At 38.6% G+C, this 19,442-nt stretch overlaps 1 protein-coding gene across 1 annotated transcript; it reads right to left on the bottom strand.

Annotated features, from left to right (window-relative positions):
* Positions 1 to 2,093: 2,093 nt before the first annotated feature.
* Positions 2,094 to 19,001, bottom strand: EMB (embigin). The gene is made up of 11 exons (XM_010018966.1): positions 18,980 to 19,001; positions 18,104 to 18,193; positions 15,686 to 15,775; positions 14,196 to 14,276; positions 11,558 to 11,732; positions 10,890 to 10,978; positions 7,761 to 7,888; positions 6,303 to 6,569; positions 5,927 to 5,937; positions 5,484 to 5,522; positions 2,094 to 2,148 (listed from the first exon to the last, which is right to left on the bottom strand). The coding sequence occupies exons 1-11, from the start codon at positions 18,999 to 19,001 to the stop codon at positions 2,094 to 2,096; spliced, it is 1,047 nt and encodes a 348-aa protein (XP_010017268.1).
* Between the last annotated feature and the right edge of the window lie 441 nt (positions 19,002 to 19,442).

The raw sequence follows: 19,442 nt of genomic DNA, 5'->3' as shown, positions 1-19,442 counted from the left end.
TCTAATCACATAAGAAAAGCCTTTTAGTAGTAAAATGACAAATGCTACAGAGACAGCAGAGGTCTAAATGCAGTATATCAGAATACATTATCATCTGTATAAAAAAAAAGCAGTTTCACAGCTATTTTAAAAGCATCTTATTTTCTTAAAGTGTACAGGAGTTTACTTAGAAGCATAGCAGATTTCTAAAATGCATAGCTGCATACATCTTCTGTAGCTTTGTGATGATTTCCACTTCTGTTGCTTTAAATCTCCTGAATTAAAGATAAACATATTTCCTTGTAACATGAATTCTATTAATTTGCTGCTTAATATTTTACCATATTTCTTTGAAAATAAACTGTTACAGTTCAGATTTTTTTTTTTAATGGTCACATTTGCAAATCTGAATCGCTAATGATTCACTGAGGATCACATGCCAAAAGGACTTTATGAGAACAGGACCTTAGATCCAAGATGGGATAAATCCTTGTGTGCTGGTTTTGGCTGGGATAAGTAATTTTCCCTCACAGTAGCTGGTGTGGGGCTGTGTTTCGAATTTGTGCTGGAAACAGCGTAAATAACACAGGGATGTTTTCACTATTGCTGAGCAGGGCTTACACAGAGTCAAGGCCTTTTCTGCTCCTCACACTACCCCACCAGCAAGTAGGCTGGGGGTGCATATGGAGCTGGGAGGGAACAGCCAGGACAGCTGACCCCAAATGATGCAAGGGATATCCCATGCCATAGGACATCACGCTCAATATATAGAGCTATGGGAAGAAGGAAGGGGAGGCGGAATAATATGCGGAATTAAAGCATCTGTCTTCTCAAGTAACTGCTATGCATGATGGAGCCCTGCTTTCCTGGAGATGGTTGAGCACCTACCTGACCACAGGAAGTGGTGAATGAACTCACCAGTTGCTTTGCTTGTGTGGGGAGCTTTTGCTTTACCCATTAAACTGTCTTGTATCAACCCACGAGTTTTCTCACTTTTACCCTTCTGATTCTTTCCCCCATCCCATCAGGGGAGTGCAAGCAACTGGATGGATGGGGCTTAGTTGCTACCCAAGGTTAAACCATGACACCTTGACAACCAAAGTTACCAGCAATCACAAGTACAACATGTAGGAAAACCAAGGAGAGAATATACTCCTGAAAGTATCTGTGATTGATTATTTTCAGTTTGCTACTCTTCACCTGCCACTTCTGTTTTTTAAAACAAAGGGTATGGAAGCAATCTTCCTTCAAGAAGATGGCTTGTGATGAGGAGGAACACTGCCAGCTGTGACATGAATGCAATGTCACTAATACCTCATGTTGAGATGAGAGACCGGGGCACCAGATGCCGAGGGGGAATAACAAGAGGAAATAGACAGAGTGTGTATGATTGGTGCTCAACTGACAAACCATCCTCTAACAACCTTTTCCATCTGGCTTAAGTAGAAACAATCTGTAATCAGGCTGTAAAGACTAAAATGGATCAGGGATGTTCATTATATAGCTACCAGAGGGCTACATATCCTCTGCTTCCTCCTACCACCTAAACTTTTCGGTCACTATCTATTACACTTTGTTTACTTTCCTAGACTTTCATAACCCCTTGTTTCATATCTCTGGTACTGTCACATTCCCCACTTGCATGCTTCCTCCATAACCTCACTCAACACCCAAAATACAGCCTAAAGAGTAGGGGCTTACATATATCAGCAGTTACGCATCTCAGCACTTACCCTGCCATCTACAGAAATATTTCATGATCAGGAACCAGGTTATTAACCAGGTTAATCTGGGTCCTATTATAAGAACTGCATGGGTGAACAGAACTACTAAACCACAGTGATGATGACAGCATTGAATTAAAAGGGACTGAACACATTGTCTTGCTGATGTTACATCATAAATTACTATATACAGTTTTATCTAAACAATGGTTCTATTCTTATGTTCCCACATTAAAAAAAAGCAGCAAAAAAACCCAACCAACCAAAAAACAACCACCAACCACACTGGGATGGCACAATGGATTTCTTCAACCTTGTATTAGGCTGTGCTGAGGAAAAGAGTAAATTTTTGTCTCCATTTCATCTCTACGTACCTTTTTAGGAAGCAGATCAAATTCTTCTCTGCCTAGCCCTACTGCTTTCCAGACCACTGTCTTCTGATTTACTGTAAGAAAGAGAAGTTAAATTCCAGAACTCAACTTTTTAGTAGGAGCACAATCATTCCAGTCCCACAATCCAGTAACAGAGTACATCTGAGATGTATTTGATTTTTCCCTCTTTTAACATGTGAGGTTATAAGATTAAAAACATTAAGCACCAAAAAAACCTGACTCTTGACATCTTGACATCTTTCAGCCAAGTAGTAAAGACAACTCAATCCCCCTCAAATACCCACAAAGTTCTGGGCTTAAGGTACAACAGTGACATTATTCCAGAAATTATTACTGTACTATCATTTCATTCAGTGTATAGAAATTTGTATATAAAGTGAATCCTTAAACAATATACAGCTCAACATCCTCAGAATATTGGCGGAAACACTGTATGATCGCTCTTTCTGGAGTACCTACAACTTGGGTGCTGGTCAAAGACTTATATTAACAATTCTCTCTCAAAAAAGAAAAAAAATCTGATTCTGAATCACTAGCCTCCTACTTAGTATGTTGTTAACTATAACATTTTAATTATAGTCTCATCAACCAAATTCAGATGTATATTAGTCATCATTTGACATAACAAACCAGAGAAATTCCTCTGGAGTCACTCTCTCTGATACGCAAATCTATCTTCTAAACAGCCAAGAGTTGATGTAACTTTCAGTTACTAAAATCAGGCAAAAAGTACACAGTTTAGTAGATTTTCTTCACATGTGTTTATCCAAGATAGAACTCCAAAATAAAGATTAATCAGCTGATCAAAACTGCATCCCGCATCTCATCAAGCTTGAAAACATTATTTTGGTGCAATATACTGTGCAGGGCTGCGCAACGAGGGCAATTTTCAACCCAAGACATTTCCAGTCAGTCTCACCTCTGTGCCTGGCAAAATCCTGGAGCAGAGTCTCCTGGAAAGCATGCTAAGGCACATAGAAAACAACAAGACAGTTGGTGACAGCCAACATGGCTTCAGTAAGGGCAAATCCTGCCTTACCAATTTGGTGGCCTTCTATGATGCGACTACAGAACTGACAGACAGCAGCAAAGCAGTTGAAGAATCTACCTGGACCTGCGCAAGAGTTCAACACTGTCCCGCAAGACATCCTTGTCTCTAATTTGGAGGGACATCAATTTGATGGATGGACCACTTGGTGGATAAAGAACTGGCTGGATGGCTGCACACAAAGAGTTGTGGTCAACTGCTCAATGTCTAACTGGAGACCAGTAATGAGTGGTGTCCCTCAGGGGTTGGTGTTGGGACCGATCTTGTTCAACATCTCAGCCAGCAACACAGACAGTGGGACTGACGCACCCTCAGCAAGTTTGCTGATGACACCAAACTGTGTGGTTCAGCTGACATGCTGAAGGGAAGGGATGCCATCCAGAGGGACCTGGATACACTTGAGAGGTGGCCAATACCAACCCGATGAAGTTTAACCAAGACAAGTGCAAGGTCCTACACCTGGGTCGGCACAATCCCAGGCCCAGCCACAGGCTGGGCAGAGAAAAGATTCAGAGCAACCCTGAGGAGAAGGACTTGGGGGTGTTGGTTGATGAGAAGCTTGACATGAGCCATCTTCGGTGTGCACTTGCTGCCCAGACACCAACCGTATCCTGGGCTGCATCAAAAGAAATATGACCAGCAGGTCAAAGGAGGTGATCCTGCCCCTCTGCTCTGCTCTTGTGAGACCTCACTTGGAGTATTGTGTCCAGTTCTGGTGTCCTCAACATCAAAAGGACATGGAGCTGTTGGAGCAAGTCCAGAGGAGGGCCACGAGGATGATAAGAGGGCTGGAGCACCTCCCGTATGAAGACAGGCTGAGAAACTTGGGGCTGTTCAGCCTGGAGAAGAGAAGCTGCGTGGAGACCTCATAGGAGCCTTCCAGTATCTGAAGGGGGCCTACAAGGATGCTGGGGAAGGACTCTTCATTAGGGACTGCAGTGGTAGGACAAAGGGTAATAATGGCTTCAAACTTAAAGAGAGGAAGTTTAGATTAGATATAAGGAAGAAGTTCTTCACAGTGAGGGTGGTGAGGCACTGGAATGGGTTGCCCAAAGAAGTTGTGACTGCTCCATCCCTGGCAGTGCTCAAGGCTAGGTTAGATGGAGCCTTAGGTGACATAGTTTAGTGTGTGGTGTCCCTGCCCATGGCAGGGGGGTTGGAACTAGATGATCTTAAGGTCCTTTCCAACCCTAACTATTCTATGATTATAATGAAACAGCAGCATAACAGCATACTGAATTTCCAAGACATATTCCGAGTTTATAATGGAACTGAATGTTAAAGCTGGTAAATTTTTTTGGGAATGCTAAGAATATATTTTCAGCTAGCACTGGAAATAGGAATGGAAACATGAATACAACATAGGGAAACAAAGGTCACTGCAGCAAGAAATCCAACAAGGGTGCTACACAGAAGGACAGTAACAAATAAGCATAAGTGAAGAGACAGAATAAAAAAAGGAGTAGACTGGACACATCAAAAAAGAACTGTGTCTTAAAACAAAAGGAAAGTTAACATGCTAGATGAAGTGACTGGGCTTCAAAGGGTGGGCTGAGGGACATAAATATAGCCGATTTTAGCAAGCAAGCCTTGCATCATCCTCAGGATGGGGAAGCCTATATGGAAGCACGAACACTCAAGCAGCAGAAGAGCAACAGAAGTGCCTACACCTGCCCCTCTTGCTGCAGCAGTGCAACCATCCCTGTGCCCAGTGAGCCCCAGGTATAAAGCACCATGAGAGGCACTGCTCCAGAGGCTGGTGTTAACCACCAAAATAGGCAACAATACCAGCTTGCAGTACTCTAGCAACTACAGGCTTACCTAGGATAATCTGGGCTTTAACCACATGCATGTGAGAGAAATTTATGTTAATATGGATAAATAAAACATATGAGAAAAATTTCAAAGCCTCTTCTACAAAATTTCTACCCAAAAGTGATTTTCCTCCTAGTCATAGCTTCCCTGCCCATGGCAGAAGGGGGTAGAATGAGATGATTTTTAAGGTCCCTTCAAACCAAACAATTCTATGATTCTGTGATTTTAGAATGAGTTTATAATGAGAACACATGGTGCTTAAAAAAAAAAAAAAAAAAAAAAAAAAAGACATATATTCTAAACACCAAAATTAAGTGCTGCCTAGGAAACCACATTCAGCACACTGGAATTTTTAAGGAAGTCTCAAGGAAAGGAATGAACTAAATGAACTATACCTTCACATTCATCACTAACCCTTAGCAATTAAAATTACCAATTGGGTTAACAATAAGGTATAATTTTATACAACACACTAATATGCAAAAAAGCAAATATTTAACTATAATACATAAATTCTTCACTTACAGATGCTCAATTTGGTCAAATTCTTTTTCAGCTTCTGCATAACAGAAAAAGAATGATAAAAGGTCTCAATTTAACAAACACTAGAAAAGTTCTGGCTTATTATATTATTTACTCCATGCCTAAGCAAAACATTTTTTTCATTTTATTAGTTTTCTTAGATTTGTAATTCAAATTATCTTGTTCCTCTGTTTAGTGGAAGTACCTGCAAATTTTCCAAAAAGCTTATTTTGATCAAGTTCTACCTTGATTTTAATACATGTTATATATACAATCCATATATTCAGTACAAAACTGAAAAACATGTATGCATGTATGTATAATAGACATATATACATAGGGTTTTTTACATACATATCACTTCTGTTTCATCTTGTACATCTAGCTTGGCTTACCTATACACGCCTTAGATTCAACCACCAAGATTAGTGCATTCTGGTTTAATGCATTTTTCCTTCTTACTCAATTGCTTGGCAGAAGTTTCTCCCTTCAAGACTACTAAGAGTTACTTCCATTCCTAAGCAAGTATAGCCTCTAAATTATTTTGTCTTGTAAGGAAAAAAGTAATGACTATATCAAAACATTTATGGGAAAGCACTGCTTACTGAAAGCACTTTGTGCCTGAATTCAAGACTCATGGAAGAGATTTAAAAATCTAAAAACAATGCAGTGTTCTAGAAGAAAGTATTTTATCAGAAAAAAAAATATATTAAAAAAAAAAATCACACTGAACTTCATATATGAAGTGTTATGTGTCATATCTTTCTATTTTTGGCTGCAATTTCAATGGAAAGCTAGAGAAGACTTACCTGTACGTTTCACTTTCTTTGAATATACCTCATAAGCGACAATGAGAGCTACTAAAACAATAACTTCAATCACAATTGCTACGAAGGGTTTGAGAGGCACCATGAAGGACAGAACTTTAAGCTCCAGTTTTCCTTTACTTTTCCCTAATTCAAAAGCAGCTTCACACCAATATTCACCATCATCTTCCTTAGTGAGCTTCAGTATCTTCAGTTGGGTTATATTGGCAGACTTTTTACTAATTACATATTTGTCTGCCAGCAAAGACTCATTAATGGTAATCTGAAATTAAAAAATACATTACAAGTCTTATTAATGCAATGAGAAATTCTAATCAAATTATTTATATTATCAACAGATAGTTCTATATAAAGCAGTGTAAAAACAAGTTAAGATCAAGTGACATTTGTGAATTATGTTTAGTGCACCTCCAAGGGAAGGTTTTATCTTAGCTGGCTGCCTGTGTTCCCTTTATATCCAGTGGAGCAAAATACGTACTTTTAGTGAGGAAGTTTTAGTCTGACCTGTTTTATTCTATTTAAGATCAGATGAAAGGTACCTTTGACTCTACAGACTCCACTGACAAAGGCAGCCTCAGGTGTCAGGATGCAATACCCAGGTTTCACCGCTGCACAAAACATGTATTTTTCAAGGAAGTTGAACTGGGAATGCTGCTTCACTGTGAATTATGTTGACAGTCTTACAAGCCAGTGCTACTCTTCAGCAGCATAGAGGAGACAGATCTATTTACCTCCTCTCTGACTTATTTTAGAAGTTAAATACTGCTTCCCCCAGAAAAAGGCTAGAAGAAAGCAGTTCCACTTCCAAGACTAATCTGGATCCTGAAAAGTGGGTATGTGAAGGAGGGAAATTACTGAGCAAGTTTTTTCCTCACGGCCTTTAAGGCAAGAGCGGAAGTGAGAAGAGCTTTCAGCTCCTTCAGAATTGAGTGGCACAGCAGCCTCCACAATGGGATAACCTCCTTTAGCTCCAGTGCCCCAGAGATCATATAGACTAGGAAATACAATATTACTTGTATATGGAGGAGGAGAAAAATGGGTATGGGCCTGTTCTCCTCAAGCCTCCAATACCTTTCATGTCTTTAGAAACGTCACGCTGTAAGATTTTTCTTGGTATCAGGCAGCAAAATTCAAACAATATGACCATTAATATAGTAAAAACAAGTATCTAACGACCCACCTGATTTGTTTCACCTTTATCTGGGCTGTAAGATTATGGCAGGGACTTTCCAAAAAGGAAACATCATAAAAGACAGAACAAAAACTAAACCCCTGTAATAACAACTATTCTGAAACATCACAGATATTTTTCCTCTCATGTACAGATATTTACATGAACTTTAAAAGAAATTCAATTAGTAGAGCCTACAGTGAAAAGTCATTGTATTTTACAAAGTGTCTGCATTTGGATTTTGCCATGTTGCTTTGCTTGGCAAACAGATGCAAACCTTACCTGTTTACTTCCGTTGGTCATATACCAGGTCCAAGAAATGGCTGTATAGCCAGGACATTCACAATTCATTACAGCTGTGTCTCCTAAGTAAGTGATTGTGGGTTTTTCTTTTCGTCCAATTTTTGGTACTACGAAGTAGGAAAAAGTTCATTATGTGAGAGCTACAGATTTTAATTACAATATTGCAAAAAAGATATTCAGGTATCTACTTACAGTAGTCCTTTCGCTTCCTTTTCCCTCAAAACACAGATGATTCTATTATTCATGGCATGACCGTACATGAAGAGTCATTTCAGGCTGACATTACACATACAGAATTTATGCAGAAACTATGAGAATCCTGTTCTCAGTGGCTGTTTGTTTAAAAGTTGCCTATTAAAACTGAAAACCAAGTGATACTCAGATAGCGATTTCTACCTTGGCTGATTGCCTCTCTCCTTCCCTTAAAAGCTGTGAGCTACATGCTTTAATTCTAGTACACTAGAAAAACATACCAATTTTTGTGCAATTTCACTCAATCGACAAAAAGTGATAGAAGTCTATTCCAGACATAATGCTACCACACAATGGTATCTGGCAAGTTGTGTACGCAAGGAGCTTCTCTTTCTGATTAAGACAGAACAGCAGACTGACAAAGCTTTGCACTTAGGAAATATTTTCTGAGTTGAAGTGTGGCTTTTGGGTGCATGCCAATAAAAAAGAATTTCAGTCCAATCTTGGTAAGGACAGAACACTGCCACAAGAAACAAGGCATCAGTTTATAACTCTAGAGCTACTTGTCCCCACAGCCTTCCAACACCAAAAGCCAAAAAAAAGTTGAATACATTGAGGCATGCCACAGATATACTTGCTCAGCTCTAATTATATCATGCTGAAGTATGTATTTTCCCTTCCTCCTTCTTCCCCTCTTTACTTGGATGTTTACCAGCATGTTTTCTTCAGATCTATTTTAAATTTTACTGAAAAAGTTTCATTGTTCTATCTTGTAAGTACAGATCCAGTATATCTTAAATTATATTGGTCACGCTAGACTGAATAGGCTAAGAACCTGTTTTCAGCAGTTATGATGGAACAATTTGGTATAAACTAAGATTGTTCTTGTTTGCCCCCCTCTTGACTGGCTGAGCATGAATTAATTGTCCACAAAAAGTTCACTTCTTGTGAGCAGCCAAGCTTCAAAATTTCCATTCCAGGAACAGATATGAAACCATTTCAGAATGGTTAATCCCTAAATGTGCTAGGAAATAACATGCTTTGTCCCAGATATTTTTGCAACAATTTTTACCCAGCACTGGTGCTGCACAGCAAAACGTTGAAGAGATGACCAGACGGGTGATCACATCAGCATTTGAACCAGTCAAGAGTTCCACACTAGTTTAAAGACCAGAGTTGTTTCATAGTGCATGTACCTGTACAGGTGCTTAAGGATCCAAGAACAAAAGGCAAACAAATTAATCTATTCTATAGCTAGTACAACACTTCAAAATACCCATGAATGGTCTCCATGTGTAATAATTTGACCTTCCTATAAGCATCTCATTGTTTTCTGCAGACATGGGTAAAAGCTGAACTCCTCAAAATCTGCAGGGTCATGCCATGCCAGAATGGGGAGGAAGGGGAGGAGAGGTAAGACATCCATAATGCCTATCAGCCTTGTGGAAAATCATTGCAGGTAGTTACAGCAGTGATGACTTTAGCCACCGAGTCTCTATCAACACATTACTCATCTTTCAGTTTGAGATTTGTTCTCTCTGCATTATTGACTGGAAGATTCAAGGACTTCTCTTTCCCATTTCCTTCACTCTTGCATTAATCTTAAAAAATGTCAAGCCGGTACTTTTTATGGCACCAGAAGTGGCAGCATTCAACCACTGTGAAGCAATTCTCCCATCTTCTTGTAATAAATCAGCCAGTCCTATGCACTGTTCTGGAAAAGATGACTTCCCTATTAAGTCATTCCTGCCCTTACTGAAATAGTTACTATATACTTTCAAATGAATAAGGTCTCCTTTCACTTTTTTAGTCTAAACAGAGTTGGACAGACATTCAACTAAACCTTAACCACATATTGACAAGAACAACATATAATCATTTTTGAGATTAAAAGACCTGAATAAACTACAATTTTGACTTTCTTCAATAACATAAGCTAGCCTCCCCTAGTTGAAGGTTTGAAAGCAGATATCGTTTAACATGCATGAGAGTTTCCTCACGTTATACAACCAGATATACCACTGTACAAAGGCAGCTTGCAGTACTGAATTGCAATGCCCCGCTGGTTAGTCCAGCTGAAGTTAGGGTAAGTATTTGAAGAGGCAGTGGTTTTAGAAGCTTGTGTTCAGGGAGAATATCTCTCATAAATGTAATAGTACATGAACCTTTCACAGATCAGATGTTTCTCTTGCTCTTTACAAAATTTGAGTGGTGAGAATAGAAAAGGCACTAGCTGTCATTAACAGATGAAGGTTCTCAGCAGCTTGTGTTTGTTTAATTTCCACATCTTGCATTCAACTGGATTTCACTTATTACTGTTGGGACAATGTTACTGAGCAAAGAATGCAAAACAGAAGAAACGACACTCCTACTGTTCAATTAACCACAGTAACTTTTAATGAAAGTGCTGTTTTTAAACAGAATGACAGATGCACTAGAGCAGTAATTTGGTTTTCCAGAATTAATTTGTTCAAAAACCTGCCTCCATTCTGCCAATCACTGCTCCTCTTATAATATCGAATCTCAGACCAAACTTCTAAGGCATTGGCTCTGCTTATTGAAGAATTTACCTGAGACATCACCCTTTCCTCCCAACCCCCAGAAAGTGATGAGCATTTACTCCTGCTTAGGGATGGAGAGGGAAGGGGAAATCAGTTACTCATTTAGGAAAAAAGAAGGTTTATATGTTCTTTCGGTTGCTAACAAGCTTTGTTAAAAAAGCTTCAAAATTCTTATTCCCTCCATGCCTTTGACAGTGATTATCAATTAGCTTGTCCATATTAGTCACTGCTTATCAAATTAAGTTACAATTTCCATACTATCCAGAAACCATAATGATACATAATCTCAATGGTCAAGTGAAGCAAAATCTAAAGTAAATTAAAACTAAAATTAGTTAAAACTGAATACAATTACCTTGCAAGTGAAAAATACCACTGAGTTGTTGTTCACCTTTCAGAGTACAACTGTAACTTCCCAACTTACTGCTATCCGAGACAGTTACACTTCAAAAAAAAAAAATTAAATACATTCTCATCACATTTCCCATGATAGAAATTTTAGATAAATATTACTGACATTAAGAAACAAAAGCTATACAGTAATCAGCTGGAGACTACCTCAATAAATATCCATAGAGGGGTTAATTTTAGAGCCCAACAGTAAATGGTATCAACTGAGGAAGATTTCTACATTTCTTGGGTCTCTTCAGAGGTTCAAAAGAGTTAAGAAAACCTTCAAAACAATCCAAAACATTTTTGCTGTAAAGCTGGTTTCTTCTCTGTTTTGCTAATTACGACTTAACCATTGATGGCTTTCAGATTACTGCAAAGGAGCACTGAGGTAGAAAAGAGAATGTAGAAAAACAGGGAAGTTGAAAAAGTAATTGAGATAGTTTAGCAATCTCAGACTAAGATTACTTAAGTTTTTAGTAGTACAGTTCTTGAAGTAACTGCAACCTTTCTCCTTTCCTGCAGTTTCAATATGCCAATTACAGACATATTAATCCCTGCATTTTGCTCTTTTCTAAGATATTGAGCAGCGTATGAGAACCTGAAAGTCAAACTGTAAAGAATGCTACTTACTTGATGCTCCAGCTGTTATCAGTTTTATTGGTATGACTGATTGTATCATTTCCCCTCTTCCAAATCACTTGAAAACTTTTCAAATGGGAATATTTCTTGTCCAATATGCAAGTTAATTCAACTTCAACTACCCTGTCCAAACTGACAGTTGTTTCCACAGAAGTACCAGAAGCACCTACAAAGTTTAAAAAAAATTTATGAAAAACACTTCTTCATTGTGGAGGAAGAACAGATTCAAATTTGTGTTTTACATATGTTGGATTACAAGTGACTAAATTGTGTTTCTGTTATATTTTCCAGGGTAAAACTGCAAAATCAGACAGTGACACTAATTTTCTTAAGCCATAACTGAGTTATGATACACATCCATTACAAAAGTTACACACATTCTGCAGGTAAAATTCCTAGGGAGTTCTAATACAGTAACATAGATACTCGTTTCACTGAAAGCAAGGTAAGACATTCTTCTACATAATTTAACCCAAACCAAAGTATATTAAGCACTTAGCTCTCACCAGGGGCAACAATATCTGCTCCCAGTCTAAACTTCCTGTTCAACTTCACATTTGGTATTAAAAAAGCAGGATTTATTACATTAAAAAATATTAGCAAGCATAGTAAAAATACTAATAATCTCAAAACGTTAAACTTGTAAGTATCTACAAGCACCTAAGTGTTAGCCAGCTGCATATTCTTATGATACTCTGAGACCACAGGTAATGTCCTGTTGCTAGTGAAGATGTTGACAAAAATCCACAGGCTTAACATTGTTGGATCTGGCTTTTCATGCTACCGCTGCTGAATTGGGGGGGGGGTGGGGGAGGAAATAATCTTTAAATTACGGCTGCCTTTGCCTTCTTAGTGGTAAGCCAGCACAATTACAATCTGAAAACATTCCAATACAGTAGAACCACCTGACACTTTTTATGCTTATGAAGCTTGTTAAAAGCAAAAATGAGTGTATTCATAAGTAGATTTCAACAGCAGATACTGCAATGGTGTTGAGGCACTCAAACAAGTTCCCCAGAGAAGCTGTGGCTGCCCAATCTGTGCAAGAGTTCAAGTCCAGGCTGGATGGTGCTTTGAACAACCTGGTCTAGTGGAAGGTGTCCCTGCTTGTGGCAGGAGGAGTTCGAACCAGATGATCATCCAGGTCCTTCCAACCTTAACCAGTCTGATTATCTAAATATCTCATATCTTCTCTGATCCACACAAACAGCTTTTAGAGAGAGGAAAAGAGGGGGGGGAAAAAAAAAAAAAAAAACAAACCACCACAAAACCAAACCAAACATCTGACTTTTTACTGGTCAGCACTGCCATTTTATTTCATCATCGGCCTTTTATTTCATACCTTCTAGATACAACTGTGGTTAGTCTAACCAAATACTCCAACGAAAATTATTCCACGCCTCACCTCAATCCTAGACCCTATAGTCTTTGATGGTCAAGAGTACAGTTGCATTTCACAGCTCAAATTCTTTGAGAAAAAGCAAGTTTTAAGGCACAGCTCACTGGCCTAGTACTGCAAGTCATACCTAAGAAGCAAAGACCGTCTGAAGTAGAAGCCCCAGATACTCCTATAAAATATTTAAACTTCACTGGGTCTGGCACACACATTTACAGCCTGCAGAACAGTACGCCCTGAAGTCCAAGTCCCAGCCAAAATACCACAGATCTGTTGAACTGTGGTCAAACTTACAGGTGCAACACCCTGAGCTTTCATAGGGAGGAAAATCAGTAACTGCAACTCATTTATTAGAGCTGTTATGCTTAATAAATGAGCCAAACAACTCACCTTGTTGTTTACAACTGAAGTAATTTTACAAATGGAACCGGTTTCACAATAGCTAAAACTTTACAGTCAGATTAATTACACTGGCTAAAAGTAGAATCTGTACTTGGTAGATTATTTAAAAAACAAATTCACACTTTGAATGAAAGGAACATGAAAACCCTCTGCTGTTGATGGCTAACCACTACCACAACCAGTATTTGGGACATCTCTGTACCAAGAGTACATGTACCAGAACATCTGCCTTAAGCTTCCTGCTAGAAGAAATACAGTATGAACGTTGTGCAATAATGTCATTAAAATATCATACCAGAATTTTGCAATGGAGTTCTAAATGATCTCCAGTTGAAAAAGATTTCAGTTAAATTTTACAGTTGTCCAAGAAATAAGTTATATATTATTGTGGGAACTTCACGTCTACTGTAGGAAGATGTTTATCTTGCCTTTTCTCCATGCTTTAAATTCTGTAATGCTGCAAAGTTGACTAACACCTGCTGGTTAACAAGTACTCTAGCTTATGTGGTCTTTCCAAGCGGATTCGCTAGTGCAAAGAAATTGTCACTTGGATTGATTTGGGGGAAGCACATAGCTATGAGCTGTTTTTTCTTGTGATTTTTAGAAAGTAAGAATCTCATTCTCCACTAATAAAATAATTATTAGAACACAACAATGCAACAAACTTAATAATATTTCCGTTTACTGGGCTCATCGCATGCTTACTGTGATCACTGTAACTTTATCAGGAAGTTGCTATCTTAGATATTTCTGTAACTCATACATAAGATTGCGTATGCAATCATAGGCATTCAATATAACATAACTGGAAGAGAAAAATTACATACTCACCAGGTAGAAGTAACTTATACTGCACAGAAGTGACACTCTGACTGCTTGTCTGCTTGGACTCTTTAGTGGCAAGATCTGGACCTAACGAGGTTGTAAACGAAGCAAAGTGGTATGTTGTGATCCTATAAAGGCAATCATACTGCAGAGCATCAATACAGTGCTGCAATTATTTCTTAGAGTAACATGAGGGAGAAAAAAAGGACCTTGGTAAATGCAGACTAGTATGGAGATCCTTTCACATACCTTGTAGGTTGCAAGTCAGAATCTGAAAACTGTAGTGTTGTGTGGTTGCTGTTACAGTAATTACATCGTTTTAGAAGATTGTTTCTAGCTTTAATATATTGTAATTGTGAACGTCAATACTCTAAAGAGGTTGTAACTATCCGTTTTACAGACCAATTCAAACATCATAGGTGGGTCCTAGAACTGTATAGGACTACATCAGTGTTTAACTAAAGCTTGGAAAAGTAATAAGCTTTAGGGAAAAAAACCAAACCAAAACAAAACAAAAACACACCACACACCAACACAAACAAACAAACAAACAAAAAAAAAAAAAAAACCACACACAAAAACCCAAACAAAACAAAAACACCAAAAAAAAAAAAACCACACACCACCACCACACATGCAGAAAAACCCCAGCAGGACAGAACACTGCCATTCCCAAGGCCACTACAATTTAAAAACATGGCCAGAAAGCCAGAGGTAGACTATCTAATCTAGATGCAGTTCTAATAAATGCAGAGGCAAAAACAGCCTGTGCTCCACTGGGAAATGGTCAGTCCCTCACTGCTCCACAAAACTGCAGGGAACACTCCTCCTCACAAGTAATGTCAATATTGATCATCATATGCCTAAAACATACTCCTTTCCTTCTGTGAGGAAAAACTGTGTTTAGGAAGTTTAATATGCCCTGCAAAATCCCTTTCCTGTAGGGCAACGGATAGCCTACTCTTCAGGGACGACCTTTATAAAACTCGATACAGCAGGCAACTCATAAAACTCATGCAGGCAACTGTAAGCATGAACTGTCTGTTCCCACCACGCTAGTTTTCATGCTCCATGCATTTCAAGGACAGAGCAAGAAAGCAAATTGATGAACTACAGCATTAACAGCAGATGTAGCCCCACTAAGCAAGCATCATCCTTCCATATCTACACACATAATTGTTTCCTTAATATTGTACTATCTGCATACAAATTCCCAGTAAAACTTAAACACACTGTGGGAGAAGACATTAGAAGTTATGCTTAAAAGAAAGGTCAATTTAACACCACTCTAGCAATTTTATTTTCTTTCAGTTTCCACAGTTACTTTCTGTACTGCTTGAACATCTTTGTCTTGGTAATTACCAATAAATACAAGCCCTCCATAATAATTTCATTTAAAAAAAAAATAAAATAAAAAAAGAAAAAAAAAATCAAGGTAGAACCTTAGGGTAACTGAAACTTAACCATTTCAGTAGAAGACATGTGCTTGCTTTTACCAGGTACAGATACTTCGTGTCCAAGTGTTACGTGATCTGAAGGGCTCCCCTGTGTTCGCCAACTGAAAATTTGTGTAGTTGTCATGGGCTCTGAAAGGTGACAAAAAGCAAACCTCTTACAAAAAAATATTTTTCTTTCAATTCAGTGAAGAAACAAAAGCAATAGCAGATACAATACACTAAATGTTTTTTAGTTTTACGTGCTTGCCAAGTAATTTTATTGTCAATTTTATAATGCATTTCAGAAATACATAAATAGTAACTACATAGTGAATCTGCCTAGTCATACAACATTACAGGAGAAAATTATTCTAGTTTTTCTGAAGAAAAAGGGCTTCATTTTCTCTCCTGTGCATGGATTTAAAAGGTTCATATTCAGTCAGGAAAATGGAAAAAACTGGGCTACAGCTTGACTTCTTACTGACAGAAGCACTGGGTGGCAGAGTTGCTCACTGTGCAGTAGAAACAGTGTCTCTGAAAGCCTAGGTCTTCTCGGAATTACTCCTTCGCTTTTCCTGCATAAAACATTGAACTTTGAGGCACAGTTCTTAAACGTATTTCTCCCAGCTACAATCTGCCTGTGCTGAAGGAAGGCCATACTAGTGATTTGCATCCAAAGGTCTTCGAGCAAGCACAAGCACAGGTAACACATGCCTTCCAAGTTGCAGGCCTGTTCCATAAAGCAGTGTTTTTCCTCTATCTACCTGTCAGACCACAACACAAGGAACGCTATGCAACAGGCAGTCAGCCTTTTGCCTGGCTTGTTCCATCTGCACTTTCATACCTTCCCCCACGCTTCAACAAGTTTAAGTAACTATAAACCTGTATATTAAAGCAGATGATGCAGAAGAACAGACCTACATTTGGTTGTTGTTAACAACAGACTGCTGTCAATCTCAGCTACTATTACAAAATGGCTTTTAAAGCAAAATAAAATTATAAAGCTGTCTCCCAGCACTAGACAGTAAGTCCCGTTTCTCTAGATAAGAGCACAAGCAAGACTTGATCTCTGCCTGGTGGAGAAAAACTAGCCCAAGTGTTTATCTCTAAAATACGACATAAAGGCTGAAAAGAGTTCTGGGGAATCTTTCTTTGCTTCTGTGTGCAAACACCCTGTTTTGCCACGGATCACCTGAGTTTACGTCAGTTTAGTACACACCTCACTTGATTTGTTACTGAAATCTCTCATGATGATACATTCAAAAGGCAGCAGTGCCAGTCCATATGGTAATTGTTATACATTCACAATAACCGCCTTTAAAATGTCCTGCACACTACTAGGATCCTTATACTGACTTTCTTCCTCAATTCACGTAAAAATGAAAATAATCAGGTTAGGTCATATTCTGTATTTTAGCTCATGGAAGCTTTCACAACCGTATTTGTAGTAGTTTCTTACTATAGTTTAGATCATATCTTTCTAGACAACCTGGTCTAGTGGATCCTAACCATGGCAGGAGGCTTGGAACCAGATGACCTTCAAGGTCCTTTCCAACCCAAACCATTCTATGTATATAGAAGGTGTATTTATGTCTAGAAAGAGTTACTGAATCCATTAGCTGTTGCGCTCCCTCACACGCGCATCATGCTAAAAAGCTCTTAAGATGAACATCAGGTAAATAGCATTACCATCTCCAACAACAAAACCTGAGATGGAACAACTTGACAGAACTTGCTTGAGTTCACGTATAAATGTAACTTAGTCCATGTTTGATATGCACAAACCAACATGAGCTTTGGTACACTGCTGAATTCCTGCTTCTCCATCTTCATAAGAAAGAAGAGGGGGAATCAACAACCATCAGTTTCTTCTCCTGCCTGGAACTTATTCTCTGCTCCCTAGTAAAACTGCAATTAACGTCCAGAATATGATGAATGGAGGGACAACCAAAGGTATTGACATATCCATAAATTCAAAAAAAAAAAAAAAAAAATCTGTTTTTTTAGATAATGATGAAGCTAGCAGGCACTAGCAAGGTGTCTGGCATTATTAATAATATATATAATTAATGCCCTGGTGCAAGGGCATTATTATACCTCTCACTAGCTCAACAGGAGGATTCCTTACACAAAAAATTATCAGGAGTAAGTGCTAGAACAGAACCTCCCACAATGGTTCTAGTTTGTGAATTATCCCATCTCCAGGGTCACTGCCTGCTTTTATTGCATATATGTGTAAGAGCAACAGCTCACCAGCTAGCAGTCAGCTACCTTCTTCCGGTCCTCAAGATGCTTATGACACATTAGCTCTTGCAGTGGCTTTAAAGGCCTAGATTACGTATTTACTTCTCTTCCTTCTGAAAAGTCACAACCTTATTTTGAAAGACTTCAGTATGAAAATGTAAACTCTACACCATAATTTAGTATCACTAGGGAAAAAATATTATAGCTTTAGGTTTACTGAAATAAAACAGTTACCAGGAAATGATTCATTAAGTCCATTCTTCATATTAGTCAAAGAGTTTGCCTGAGACTGACTGCTGGCATCATCTGTTGTCATAGCTGGATCTAAAGAAAGAAAAAACGGTTTAAAGAAACTTCCTTCTCCCGCAGTCGAGCTGAGTCAGAAGTACCTAGTTAACAAAAATAATTAAAACAGAACCTCCTCACCTCAGCCTACTACCTACATTTTTTTCCCCAAGTTCTGAGCACATACAGCTAAAGTGTGGAAGAACCATTTTTTATTATTTCTTTAGCTTACTTCAGGCAAGGAAAGATTGAAGAACAGAAGCAGCATTTGACCTCTAACCTGTGCATACTTATCTTTTCCTGTAGTTAGCCTACAGTCAGGCAAAGCCATTCTTCAGGATACTCCACCAGACCAATAAACTTCATAACCTGTATTCAAATTCTGTCTTGTTTATGGGCTTAGACCACCATGTTTTACAACACTGACACTAGTTGACTATTTTTAAACAAAGATTAGCAGATTCACTAATAGAATAAGGACCTCATGACAGCCTTACACATCTAGCCGGCTTTGTAATACAGTGAACAATCTCCTTTCCTACGATTATTACCTTGGTGAGCAAGCCAAAAGGCATTTATGTTAAACATGGACTTCAAGTAATAATATGACTATTTCCATTTATCACCACTGCAAACCTGATTCTGCTCCTGTAATGCAGTTTTTGCAAGAGCCAGGCAAGACTTTAGGGTTTTGCTTTATGGTCTTGACTGGAGAAAGGACAGGTGAAGAGGCAGAAGACTTGCTTAGTTTGAGTATATTCCTATGTCACTCTTCTATTAAGAATTCAAGGTCCCTAGTTATTTTATAAAAATCAAGATGTTTACCCCTTCCTTTCTGTTCCCACATTTCGGTGGCAGAACTAGCTATTGTAAAATAAATGCTACTACCTTCAGATACTTCTATATTCCAGGACATATTCTACTGCCGTAACAGCAGGAGGCATTTGTTCTCAAGCTCAGAGCAATCTCACACTAGCAGCTTTAAAGTGATTTGGCCGGTATTTACACAGGGAAAAAAGGACACATGTTTTGCAGTTGTAATTTAAGTCTGGCAAGGGTAATAACCCATGTTAAACATCCAAGACAGCAGCAAGCATAGATAGAAAGTGAAAAGCTACATCATACTTCAAGTGTGTCCAAGCTTGCCGAGAGCTGCATGCCTTCAGCAGAAGGTAAAGTCAGCACCCTGCGAGTTCCTACAGGTGAGCACTACTACTGACACTCCTGCCTCTGATGGGCACAGACCACCTACAGACTCTCCCACTGGCACCTCCAGCACACAGTTACT

This window comes from Nestor notabilis, unplaced genomic scaffold, assembly GCF_000696875.1.
Source record: "Nestor notabilis isolate BGI_N333 unplaced genomic scaffold, ASM69687v1 scaffold3567, whole genome shotgun sequence".
Classification (NCBI taxonomy): Eukaryota; Metazoa; Chordata; class Aves; order Psittaciformes; family Psittacidae; genus Nestor; species Nestor notabilis.
The sequence above is the reverse complement of the archived record's forward strand: the minus strand, read 5'-3'. Positions and strand labels throughout refer to the sequence as shown.

What these genes read in the sequence shown, in the direction of transcription:
- EMB (XM_010018966.1), bottom strand. Translation starts at nt 19,001, where the DNA reads ATGTGGGAACAGAAAGGAAGGG. An exon ending in ACACGAAGTATCTGTACCTG is followed by an intron (nt 14,277 to 15,685) that starts GTAAAAGCAAGC and finishes CAACCTCGTTAG; the next exon opens with GTCCAGATCTTGCCACTAAA. An exon ending in TGACCAACGGAAGTAAACAG is followed by an intron (nt 6,570 to 7,760) that starts GTAAGGTTTGCA and finishes TTTTAATTTCAG; the next exon opens with ATTACCATTAATGAGTCTTT.